This window comes from Rhinolophus ferrumequinum, chromosome 10, assembly GCF_004115265.2.
Source record: "Rhinolophus ferrumequinum isolate MPI-CBG mRhiFer1 chromosome 10, mRhiFer1_v1.p, whole genome shotgun sequence".
NCBI lineage: Eukaryota > Metazoa > Chordata > Mammalia > Chiroptera > Rhinolophidae > Rhinolophus > Rhinolophus ferrumequinum.
Genome location: NC_046293.1, coordinates 4,102,262 through 4,115,611, shown reverse-complemented (window position 1 = coordinate 4,115,611; position 13,350 = coordinate 4,102,262). Strand labels below are relative to the sequence as shown.

Genomic DNA, 13,350 nt, shown 5'->3' with positions numbered 1-13,350 from the left:
GAGAGCATCTGTCGAGATGCAGATGAGAGGAGATGTATCGTGGGACTTGGTCCCCTGGTTATGGAGGCTGAGAAGTCCCAGATCTGCCACCTACAGCTAGACACCCAGGAGAGCCGATGGTGTCAGTCCCAGCCGAACCCCAAAGGCCTGAGAACCAGGAGCACTAATGTCCACAGGTGACCGAGGACAGGGGAAGATGGATGTCCCAGCTCAAACAAAGAGCAGGTTTGCCCTTCCTCCCCCCTTTTGCTCTATTCGGGCCCTCAGCGGGTGGGTTGGATGACGCCACCCGCACGGGTGAGAACCGTCTTCCATACTCGGTCTGCGATTCAAACGCTAGTCTCTTCTGCAGACACCCTCACAGACACTCCCGGAAATCATGGTAACCAGCCACCTGGGCATCCCTGAGCCCAGTCAAGGTGACACCTGGAATTAGCCATCACAGACAGTGACCTTAACAACCCACTTCTCTGTCCCCTGCTCCTAGTTCCGTAACTCTTAGTTTCTGTACCCAAGCGTCTGGAATCTTGATGAGCAGAAAGGAACAGTTCTCGGTAGATGAAGTCCCCAGAGACACAAATGGTAAACCGTTTTGGTGCCACCGAGTGCAGGAAGAGCACAGGAAGGATGGAGTTCGAGAGGCAGCCAGACATTTCAAGCCCCAAGAGTCCTTTTTAGAAAACCTTTAGGGTTTCGGTAGAAGGGATGAATGCTGGACTGGATGTGGGGGTCACGGACGCATAGATCAGGGGCCCACAAAAGGAAGGCAGGAAATATAGTCACTTTTCATCAGACATAAAAAATACATTATTTATGTTAACATGTAGTGGACTTATTATTCTTTTAAAATGAATAAATACATACTTAAAAGTTTTCTGTTTTAGTTTTCTCATGTGGTAAATTTCTATAGAAATAACCTACATTTTTGTTTTAAAACTCTTTGAGGTCCTCAGTAATTTTTAAGAGCATTGACGGGTTCTGAGGCCTAAAAGGTTTGAGAACCACGGCCTTATATGAGGTGTGGTAAAAAAAATATGATAAATGCGGTTGCCGAGTGCCATCGAGCGGAAAGGCAGGGGTCTTCAATATAGGAAGTGACACATTGAACCTTAGTAACAGTGTGTGACAAGTTTCAACTTGTTCAGTGTAGTTAGTCAGGTGTGAGCTACAGTTAAGAGAAGGTGTGTTTTAAAGTGTGCCGTAAATCATCCTCCATCATGACAACGCTCCGTGTCACATATCACTTCTGGTATTCGGCAATTTCTGTCAAATAAAAACATTACGGGGGTGGCCGGATGGCTCAGTTGGTTAGAGTGCAACAAGCCCTAAACAACAGGGCTGCCGGTTCAATTCCCACATGGGATGATGGGCTGCGCCCCCTGCAACTAAAGATTGAAAACAACTGGAGCTGAGGTGCGCCCTCCACAACTAGATTGAAGGACAATGACTTGGAGCTGATGGGCCCTGGAGAAACATACCGTTCCCCAATATACCCAATAAAAAAATTGAAAAAAAAAAGAAAGAAAGAGATATTTACTTACAAAAAAAATATATTATGGAGTGTCCTCATCCACCTTATTCACTGGATCTGGCACTGTGTGACTTCTGGCTCTTCCCCAAAGTCAAAATGATTCAGGACATCGAGGCAGCCACAACAGTGCAACTAAAGACATGAAAGAGGACTTCCAGAGCTGCTTCAGAAAGTGGCAAGAACGATGGAATAAGTGTGTTCGAAGCGAGGGGGAGTATTTTGAGGGGGATTAATGGCAACATGTCTTTTACTGTAATACTTTTTTAAAAATTTAAACATGCACTGTATTTTGTGATCACACCTTGTATATACTGCATTGCTGGGTGGAGTGTTCTAGGTCTTTCATTTAGGTTAAGTTCATGCATAGTGTCCAGACCTTCTACATTCTTAAATGGAGAACTTCGTGTCTGCATCTTTCAGTTACTCACAGAGGTGAGTTCAAAGTGCCCATGATTGCAGTTTGTCCATTTCTCCCTTTGGTTCTGTCTGCTTTTGTTCCGTGGGTTTTGACATTTTGTTTCCAGGGGCATATCCACGTAGGAGTGTTATATCTTCTTGCTATGTTGCCCGTTTTGTCATTCTTAAGTGGCCTTCTTTATGTCAGGCAGGGCTCCTGTATTCATACGCCTTGCCTGATTTGTCTGGTGTCAGTACAGTGCCGACCACTGCACAGCTTTCTCTGGTGCTCGTAGAGAGGGCCTTCTCCATCTATCCCGTTCAGCCTTAGTCTTTATGAACGAAGTACATCTCCTTATCTTGGATCTTTCTTCACCTTATCATTGAGAGGTGGCTGCATAGCAGGAACCACGTTTTTGGTACCTTGGGGGGCACGCTGGGGCGTTTGCACTTGGCCGCGATGGCTCTGGGGAACTGTAAACAGGACCCATGTATGGGGTTTGTGATTTACAATGATCCTCTTGCCGCGCTGTGGAGGATGCTGATGGCGGCTGCAGGAGGCAGGGGGACCGGCAGGAGCAAGAATGGTGACGGTCTGAGCTAATGTGGCAGTGCCTGGAGACGAGGGGCGAATTTGAGGGACTTTTTGTGTCATGCTGGAGGACTGGTGAAACCAGCTGGGAAGGGGCCTTGCAGAATGGGATGAGGTTTCCAGGGGCGCAGAAGGAAATGTTGAATTAAGAGACGGGGACCCTGGGAAGTAACTTGGGCTGCGGCTTTTATGTGTCTCATCTCCCCTGCTGCGCGGGGGGCACCCCAGGAGCCGGGACAGGGTCCTTCCTGGTGGGCCGTAGGTGGTGTCCCCCTGGTTTGTTGTGGGTCCTTGAGCACCGTTAAGGGACTTTGGGTTGCCTCGGGATGTGCTCAGGCTCTTCCTAGAGACGTTATATAAAATTGTCACAGTTGAACACTCGAGCTCCTGCCCTCACTGCTGAACATTTCCTTGGGGGGGGGGGGGTGGCTTGGGCGGCAATCCTTGGATTCCAGAGAGGTGTCTTCTTTTGGAGCAGAGTTCTCGCCCGTTTAGACCCCAGCTTCTTGAGAAGTTGAACTGCCTTAAAAGAACATCTAACGGCCTCAGGCCATCCTTGAAAGATGCCTGTCTTAACCAGAAAGTCACCAGGAATAGGGCGGGCAGACGGCTGGAGAAAAGCTGAACAGAACCAGCTCTACATCTGGGGGAAATTGATTTTATAGTGAAAGAACTAAAGCAGGGACATCTGAGCACTGTGAACTGGGCGACTCAATGGCTGAGGACAGAGAACCTTATTAGAGTGAAAACCAACGTCCCTGAAATCGCCAGAAGCTTTTCCAGCTGGAGCAGCCGGTGGATGTTCCCTCACTGAGGGTCGGTCCTGTGCCTCCTCCCAGGGCCTCACCTTGGTGTCCAGCTTTGTTCCCTGGTCCCTAACTCGTGTTGACACTCCTGTGTGGCTAGTGGGCAGGGGGACAGTTGAGGACCTGGAACTTTCGGACCCCCTGCTCCTTTCGGAAGTAGCACCGCCCTTCTAGGACCACCGCCCAGGGCTCCGCTGCAGGGTAACCACATGTCACTCCACCAAGGAGTTCCCTGAATTTTCCTCTCCCCGGTGCCACGTCCCCTAGTGCTGAATATCAGAACTTCAGCCAGACACCAAAGACTCTCATCTAATGTTGAATGACCTGTCATTGTTTAAGGGATTCTATATTTGGCCAAATGGAAGCTTTGTAGAGTTTTAACTCTTCAGATAATGTTTTGTAAATAAAGTTGATTTAAATGTGTTAAGAAGTGGTCATTGTCTGAAGCTAGGGCCTGGGAGCTGCGAGCTCACAAGGGAGATTAGAAGGCGGAAAGCAGTGTAGGCAGAGGGAAGGATCAGAGGAGGCGGGCGGTGTAATCGCGGAGACCAGGAGGGAGCGAATGGCAGAGAGACGAGAAGCAGAGGAACGCAGATGACAAATCACTGCCCCAGCACCCAGCTCTTTCCTTTCAACCCCGTCAGACCCAGCTGGGCCCCCCTGCAGGACACAGACAGAATGAGTCTTCAAAACTCCTTTCACTTCTGCAAGAAGGTTAGCAACCTTCAAACCAAACCCCAGGCACACAGCCCCCCGGTCACCCCACTGTTGCTGCTGCCTCATTACGCGTTGTGATCGTCCTTCACTCTCCAGCAGGTGATGGATCGGCTGGAGCCGATCAGAGGTAATGGCTCCGGGAATCATTTCTTTATTCATAAACTGGGCTTCTCCCGTCTCGGGGACAGTGAACGATGGAGGGTTGTAAACAGCGAGGGGACAAACGGGGCTCATGAATTAAGCCGGTGCCTTGCAGAATTTCCATTTTATTGATAGTTTTCATTTCCTTTCCTATTATATCATTTTGAAGCCGGCTTTCGACACGCTGGCCTGTGTTACCCGAGAGCCGTGAAGGGGCATTTACTCATATTGACTGATGTCATTAAGGCAGGTGCCACGGTGACTGCTTAATAAGGTGGAGGGCTGGCTGTCCCGGGGGCTCCTCTCAGCTGCGGGAGCGTGGAGGGCCTCCCCGCTGGGGATGTGGGGCTCCCGGGGGCAGAGGAAGCAATGGAGGCCGGGCTGGCGGTGCCGCCCTTGGAGCCAGCCAGCTGCGAGTGTGAACTGGGCTCTGGCGCTCACTTGGCCTTCCTGGGCCTCCGTTTCCTCACCTGCAGATGACACAGCACCCCTGTAAGCGCCCAATATTACCTGGCATGAGGTAACAGGTCACGTTTATTGAGCACTTACTATGTGCCAGCCCTATACCAAGACTTTGTTCAAGCTGTTGATTCAGTCCTCCCTGTACCCCTCGTAGTCCGTTTTATTGTTATCCCCATATTGCAGACAAGCAAAGAGGCCACACAGGGCTTCCCGGCTGGGGAGTGGGGACAGTTCCCCGGTGGGCCTTTGCTTTTCTTCTCTCCCTCCCTCCCCTTTTCACTTTTTATTATGGAACTTTTCAAATGCATCACCTGTAGAGGGGAGAGTATAAGGAACCCAGTTTTGCCACGGCTGCACTTGCTCTGAGCTTCATGAAAGTTTGTCGAATCGGAATAATGTTGTGATGTTAGTTTGGCTGGACATTGGGAAATCTGTTGATCTGAAGAGAAAATGGCAGGTTGGTTGTGCTTTTGGTTCTGAGGGGAGTAAAAAGCCTTTAGCAGTAGTTCACCTTCACAGCTCAGCGTCGTGCTGGTCAATAGAAACTGCAAACAGTAGGTGCTCAATAAGTGTTGATTGGATGAATCAGTGCTTTATATACGCAAGAGGCTCGTGGGGAGAAGGAACTGGGTCCAATGTGGGCGCTGGGCTCTATCCCATCTCCATGTCCCTACCGCAGTGTCTTTGCACGTGCTGTGCCTTGTATTCAGGTGGCAGGGTGGGAGGGGCTCAGGGCCTGGTCAGCGGCCCTCACACCCTGCTGCTGGCTGCGAGACTTCGCAGGTGGGAATTCATCGTCCTGACCCTCTCTGCCTTTGTGCCCTGTCTCCACATCCCCTCCGTGCTTTGGGCCAGATGACCAGAGTGGTCGTGGCGCATCCGCTGTCCCGCCAGCACAGGGCCCCCTCTTCAGCAACAGGTCTGAGGTCACCGAAAGGCCGTGAGACCCCCACCCACCATCGGTAAACCAGGAAACTAGGGTGGGGAGGGAAGTGGGGCCTGTGTGTCTGAGGAGGGCGCTGGCATCTGTTGAAGACCTCCTGTGTCCTGGCATTGCCCAGAGGGTTCTCGTTCTTGGACACCAAGTTTCTCAGGTTTTCTGGGAATCAGGTGTCTGACTTCTCATCAGAGGTTTCCTGCTACTCACCCTTGGCCCTGGGGTGGCCTTGCTGTCCCCCACTTGGCTGGGGTATGCCCATCCCCACACCCGTCCCTCGTCCTCCGGGAAGCTCTCCCACGCCTCTCCGAGTTCTCTGTGTCCATCAGACACTGGGTTGCACTGTTCCTGACCGTCTCTCCCTGTCGTGGAGCCGTGGACGCTCTGCTTCCTGCCTCATCTCAGCTACGACGGTGTCTGTCTGCGGGCAGGAGCCGCACCTGACCCATGTTCCACCAGGACACTGAGTGGACACGGGTAGGGTGGCTTTGGTGGACGAACCTTACTCCTCCTGGAGGTTGGCCTCTGCGTCTCTGGCCTGGCACAACTGGGCTGGGTGCAGGGTCTGGGACTCTTGTGCAGAATGTGGCTGGCCTTTGTCCCTGGTTCCTGGGAGGTAGCTTTTAAGTCCTTGGAATTTCCCAAGTGACAGGAGTGTCTTTGTGATTCATGATAGTTTCTGGCACAGAGGTGCCCGTGGAGGATCCCCTAGGTGGTTTCTGCTAACAGACGACTCAGGAGGGAGCTGCTGTGCCAGGATGACCAGCCATGGGACTAGAAGCGGGGGACTCATGACCCCTGGAGGGGGGCTGCAGACCGAGTGCAGTCAGTTGTCAGTGGTACGTATGGACCCATGGACAGAATCATGGTGCAGTCAGTCATGCCTGAGCAGTGACAACTGGGCACAGTGGGGCCGCCCTGGGTGGTGATGATGTGTCCATATTCCTGTCTCCATGGGGGTAGGGCATGGAGGCTTCATGTCCAGGACACCCCTGGCCTCCCCTGGGTGTCTCCCTCCTTGGCTGGTCCTCATTTGTATCCTTTATAATAAACTGTAATTATAAGTATGACCCTTTCTCAAGTTCTGTGAGTTATTCTAGTGAATTCTCCGTCATGAGGGGGTAGTGGGAACCTGCGAATTTGTAGCCTGCCAGTCAGAAGTGGGGGAGCCTGGGGACCCCTGCCTTGCCACTCACGTCTGAAGGGAGGGCCGTTCTGTGGAGGACGGTGCCCTTTCCCTGTGAAGGGTGTCCCAACCCCAGGTAGAAGTCATTGCAGAGGTAGGTGTGGCTGCCAGGGGCTCCTGCCGGGGGCTCCGCAGGCTCTCAGGGGGCTTGTGCAGCTGGGCAGAGACCCCGCCTCCCCCACGTTACTGTCCTTTCCCTGGACTGGAGGGCCAGGCAGGGGCCGTGTCTGGTCTTTCTCTGCAGAGCTGAGCACACAGTGGGACCTCCGTGAATGCCTCATGACCTGATACTCCATTCACCCAATTGTTCAACGCGTCTCTAAGACCTTGCACGTGCTCTGATCCTGGGCACGACAGTGCTGCTGGATTTTCTGACCTTCCCAACTTCAGAAGCATAGTTGTCCTTTGCTCTCTCACCCCATAGGCGAGCACAGACTGGGGGTCGCCGGGAGCCCTGGCCTCCCAGACGGTAGAACATTGCTGGGAAAATACTTTGTACTCTCAGGCACAGCCATTGAAGGGTTTGCGCGTGAAAACGCCCATTTGGCAAGGGAGGCGAATAAATGTGTGGGTTCCAGTGCAGCCCTTTCAAACGGGTGCTTCCTACACGAACGGAAAGCATGACCAGAATTCTTAACGAGCCCATGAAATGGGAAGATTGCTGCATTTGGAAACTGAAAGAACTCTAGATTTCTGAGCATCACAGTGGCTTCCAGGCGCCTGGGAAGAATCGCACGTGGCCTGAATAACAAACAGGGGTCCTGGACGGGCGGCCGGGGCGGGGACATCAGAGCGTGTGTGTGTGTGTGTGTGTGTGTGTGTGTGTACATGCGAGTTTATGCACGCGCATGTGTAATCTTGGTTCATTACCTTTCAGAGCTGGAGGGGGATGAGAACGCTTTGCTCTCCTTTCTTACTTCAAGTGAACATCTGAAAATAGATGTAAATTCTTCTTTACAATGGAAGTGAGTTTTAAAGTCGTGTACATTTCTAGGAGGGTATCCTTGTTTCCTTCAGGTTCCTCATAATCGTTCTGTAATCAGTCTTTCAGTCAATTGATACAGGATTATTGGACATAATTTGAGCTGCAGGCATGAGAAGCAAGCCTGGATTGTGGGGCACAGGTGGTTGGACCAGTGGCCAGCCCTCAAGGAGTAACTACCTTCACCCTGCTGTCGTGTGTGGGGTGAGCACAGATGCCGTTGACACATCACAGGATGACCTGGGTCATGACGGGCCAGGGCCAAACGTCCACGCTTCTAAGAGGGCTCCTGTACCCTTTGAGCTGACAGCCAGGAGCTACTGTCCCCCAGGCCAACCTAGGACCCAAAGTCTCGGAGAGCCCTTGGAGGGTGCTTTAACTTTGTAGGAGGCAGCATGTAGAGTGGCCAGACACCAACTTTGAAGCCAGTCGTGTTTAGATTTCAATCCCAGCTGCCCTCCGCATGCTGTGTACATTGCACTGGTGACTTACTGCACCCTAAAATTCCATTTGTAAAGTGGGGGAGACTGTTTGCCACGTGTAGGCCGGTGGTGAAGATGAACTTGGCTGAAGTGCGCAGAGTGTCGCATAGTAGGTGCTTATTCCGCAGATGCTGCCTTGGCTGTGGCCGGCCACCTGCGCCTCTTCGCTCAGCTGGCCTGGGCAGGAGGCTGCTAGTTTTGGTAATGCCTGCAGGTGTTCCGAGAGAGGCAGCCCTGGGTGTTGGTGCCATGGCCAGGCTCACACCTGTGTCTTCCTGCAGGGGAGGACCGCTTTGGAAGACGCATCGTCACGTTCAGCTGTTGCCGGATGCCCCCCTCCCACGAGCTCAACCACAGGCGTCTGCTGGAGTAAGTCCCGTCGTGCGCCCGCTCCATACCCGCCTCCACCCGTGTGCCATGCCCCTCCCGTGTGTGTACCCCTAGCTGTGCACATGCCCCTCCATCACCCTCAGCACAGTGGATGTTCCAGGTCAAAGGCAAACGTACATAGATTGATGAGTGGGTCCCCGGGCGATGTCACAGCGACAGCCAGGTCACAAGCCACCCTGCAGCACTGCTGCCGTCTTCAGCCGAGGGTGGCTGTAGGTCCACAGTCGTGAGCTCTGGCCCTAAGCCTCAGGGCATTTTAGGTCTCCCTCACTCCCTCCCTCTCGAAGCCACATGCCTCTGCATTTGCTTAGTTTCCTGCTGCTCAGAAGGAAGCACCTTCCACTTACCTGTGTGTGGCGTTGGCCACCATCACCCCTCCATCCTGTCCCTTGCTGCTGGCACCTGCACGCTCTGTGAGACAGCCATGCTGCTTCCACTGCCCCCTTCCCTGGCGGGACCAGCGAGCTTCATGAGAGCTGGAGCTGGCAAAATACCAAGTGCAACGTCCACCCAGAACTGCCCCCTGGGTGAGCGGGAGACCTCGGCCGATGACAAGCTCCGTCTGGGGAGACAAAGCCATGTTCTGAGGGCAGCTCCTGCTCTGCAGGCCACTGTGGCCACTGTTTGAAGCCATGCATCCTGTCCAGCAGGTCACACTGGGAGCAGAGTCCCTGTCCACGTTAGCTGCAGTGGCCGAGGGGCCAGTGTGACTGACCTTGAACACCGTGTTTGAGGTGTTTCCTCTGCCCCTGGGGCTCACGTGGGTGCTCCATGCCTCGGAAGCTGTTCTCTGACACTACGCTGATTGTGCTTCACTCCCAGCCCATGTCTGGGCATCCCTGGAAACGTTTGTGTGCCCTTCTGAGGGACAGAGAGGTGGCCTCGTTCACGGCTGGGGACAGAACGCCACAGCGGCGGGGAGGCTGTGCCCGCACTACTTCCGGATCCCACTTCCCGACTATTAAAACCCACCGACCTTCCCACCCACAGCACAGTGCAGAGCGGCCGTGACCCGGAGGCCTGAGCCCTAAATGAACAAAGGCACAGTCGTGTCATAGAAGCCCCTGGAAGCCTTCGGGCTGGCTGTTTCATGAGAATCCCTGGACCCAAACATCCAATCTAGTCAGTTAGAGAATCTGTTGACAGCAGCTGAAGACACAATGGTGATGGCAGAAACCTTGCTGGGGGCAGGCGTCCGAGAGAGTCTTCAGCCAGTTCTGCTGCCGTGTGGTGAGATCTCCACGGAATTCACGAGGCAAGCCAGGATCCTGGGGGGGCAGGAGACCCCAGATGGCGAGCTGGCCCTCCCAGGAGGTGCTGGCCTCCCTGGGGGAGCTGACGCCCTCCACAGCCCAGGCTCAGTGCTTACGGGGCCCCCAGGGAGAGGGGACGCCCAGTGCTAGGAGAGCACTTAGCCTGAGGACGTCCGAGATTTAACACACTCCCTTGTTAATTTATTCCTTTTGGGGCATCAAATCATCCATGACCTCTGGGTCAGCCCTCACCGAAGGTGCCACTGGACCAGGAATGAGTTCAGGATTTGTTTTCTTGTAAAGACAGCAGCACCCCCGACAGATGGAAAGCAGGTTGGTGGTCGCTTTCTTCTGGGGCGGTGAGAATGTTTTGGAACCAGAGATGGTGGTCGCACAGCAACGAGAACATACTAAACTGCCACTGAATCGCTCACTTTAAAGTGGCTAGTGTTACGTTATGAATTTTCACCTCAATCCAAGAAAAAGTACCTCTGCCAGCAGTGGGTACGTTGTGTGCCCTTTCATGCCCCTGCCCAAGAAATCTTCACTACTAGATGGAGGTTCAAGCACAGCCGCTGTGAACAGTTGTGTAGGTCGTTCACTGCACAAGGGCATCAGAACGATGGGCCACCATCCAGCTGGCGCTCTTCTCACCCAGTGCTGGAAGGTGGCTCCCTAGAGGAAGGAGCACCTTTTTCTGATTTAAGACAAAGGTGCCCCATGGGCTTTTCGGCCTTGTGAGGAAGAGCCCTAAGACTTAACCGTTTCCACGGCCTTTAGGCAAAAACCAGTCTAGAGGAGCGTCATCTTCCCTCTCCACCTCCGAACGATGGCTTTCCTGTGGCCAGGTGTGGGCTCCAGTTTTTGAAATGGGTGAAGATATAAGTCCACGTCTTTGAAGCTCAACCAGTAATTTAGTTAATGACTTCCTGTGCTTAGCACGTGTGGCAGGTGTGTTTGGACACCGAGAAGAACTCAGCAAGAACTGTGGAAAGAATTGGGGGGCACGTTGGGCTGGAGGAAAGGTGCCCGCTTTTACTAGGAGTGCCCAGTGTGGGCAGTGAGCTGAGCGAAGACATTCCCCTTGTTTCCTTTTTCTTGAAAACGCGTTGAGAAAGGCAGACGGGACCAGCCTTTCAGAAGTGATGAGTTCTCAACGGCCCGGGGCCTCTGTGTGACATTGGGCATCTTGACCTGGGTTCTGTGTGTGAGGGCCACTGGATGACGGGTGACTTTGGTGAATTATGTCCTGGTGGCTTAGTCCAGAGGGCATTTGAGACAATGTGCTGGAGGGTATCTGGATGTTGAACTTGCTTTTAAAATCGGTGAGCTGAGATCATGTACCGGGTGAGGTCAGCTTTCGTACATCAAGGCAGAGGATGGTTGGGGCAGGTGGCTCTCTGGGGGTGGGAAAGTGTGAGTAAGAGAGCGGACTGTGGAGCCAAGCTGCTCTGTTCACATCTGAGCCTGTCCCTAACTGGTTCTCTGCCAGCCTCAGCTAGCTCTAACGTAGAATGGGCAGAATGGTTCCCATCCGGGTCATTGGGAGGATTGAGTGAATACGTGTAAGGCTGGCAGTCCAGATGGTCAGTGCTTTGGGCAGAGGGCACTCCAATGTTTAGGAATCAGACCAGCAAAGGAGAAGCTGATGTCCTTTCATGCAAGGTGAAGATCCACTGTGGTGTCCAGGCAGGGCCGGCCCAGCGCGTACAGACAGCCAGAGTCTGCTGGGGTTTTCTCCCGAAATGGTTCTGGGGACTCCTGTCCTCTGCGGACCCCAGAACTCCCAGCCACAGCCTCAGAGAAGCCAGGCCTGAGTTCCTGGGGGCAGGCCAGGCTGGATTAATTACAAGATGCACTTCTAGGTAATGACACGATGACCTGGTGTGTGCGATGTCAGGAGCCCCTGCCACGGTGCTGGCAGGGGTTTGGGATGGTCCTTGCACGGCTCGTCCCCCGGCAGATGCATGGATGAGGCCTTTTCCAGTGTGTCCATAGGTGTGCCGCGGGGGGCACTGAGGGCTATGCAGCCCTTAGAAGTGGCCACGGAGACTTGTGGAGCCTATATTGTGAATGTCGTCAAATGAAAAGGTTGAGCAGAGTCAGGATCCTGCTCTAACACCCAAACATATCAGGAGCAAACCCAGAATGGGCTTGCTTGCTTCTAGAAATGCACAGAGCAGCAGGGAGTCTGAGAGGGAGGTGGCTGGGGAGTCGGTCCTGGGTTTACATCCCAGCTCATCCTGTGTGTGAGTTTCCTGTGATGGTTATAACAAATTACTGCACACTGGGTGGCATAAAACAACAGACATTCATTCTCTCACAGTCCTGGAGGCCAGAAGTCTGAAATCAGGGTGTGAGCAGGGCCCCACTCCCTCCCAAGGCTCCGGGGAGGCGGGGGTCTCTCCTTGCCTTTTCTACCTTCTGATGGCTCTGTGCCATCCTGCACCCTCCTGAGCTGGGGGCTGCGTGGCTCTGCTCTGCCTCCCTCTTCATGTGGCCGTCTCCCCTCCGAGATTCTTCCTCTATATCTGCCTTATCAGGACACACGTGACGCATTTAGGACCCACTTGGCTAACCCAGGATTAGCTCCTTCTCTCAAGATCCTTAAGTTAATCACACCTGCTATGACCCTTTTCCAAGTCAGACCACGTTCCCGGGCTCCAGGAATTTGACGTGGATGTCCTTCGGGGGCCATATTCGGCCTACCACACCCACTCACTAGCTGTGTGACCTTGTGTACGTTACTTGATGTCTCTGAGTCTCCGTTGTCATCTAACAAATGAGGACTGGGTGCCCTGGCGGGTGGAGTCTCGGTGCTGGCACCCACTGGGTGACCCCAGCCTACATGGTTAACTAATAACGAGAACGTGACTTTCATAAGCGAGTCTGTGCTTTGTGCCCAGGTATCTGAAGTACACGCTGGACCAGTACGTGGAGAGTGATTACACCATCGTCTACTTCCACTACGGGCTGAACAGCCGGAACAAACCGTCCCTGCGGTGGCTCCAGACCACCTACAAGGAGTTTGACAGGAAGTACGTGCCCTGGGCCCTCAGGCGGACCTCAGGATGGGAGCTGAGTGAGGGGGTGCCCGGACGACACGAGGGGTCACAGCTGTGCAGGGGCCAGGCAGGGTGGTCCGGTGAGCGAGCCTGGGGGAAGTGGGGTCACCTCCTTCCCGGGCCAGCAGCTCTGCCCATTGTTGTCACCTAGGCTGGGCACACGTGTCCTTAGAGGGCCAGACAGTCAATATTTGAGTTTTACGGGCCATCCGGTCTTTGTCACAACTGCTCTGCCGTATGGCGTGAGAGCAGCCACAGACTGCACGTGAACAAGTAGGCAGAACTATGTTCCAGGAAGAGCATTGTGGGTGCTGAAATTGTAAACTTCAGCCGTTTTCACATATTATGTCATGAACTATTACTTTAATTTTTTCAACCATGTAAAAATGTAAAGTCCTCCTTAGCTTGCA

General features: G+C 53.5%; 1 protein-coding gene across 1 annotated transcript in view; it reads left to right on the top strand.

Moving 5' to 3' along the window:
* Nucleotides 1–13,350, top strand: part of ARHGAP8 (Rho GTPase activating protein 8) — a 53,618-nt gene that overhangs the window by 17,642 nt on the left and 22,626 nt on the right. Inside the window, 2 exon segments of the mRNA XM_033116670.1 lie at nucleotides 8,514–8,601; nucleotides 12,782–12,913. Of these exon segments, the coding sequence (XP_032972561.1) occupies nucleotides 8,514–8,601; nucleotides 12,782–12,913 (220 nt within the window).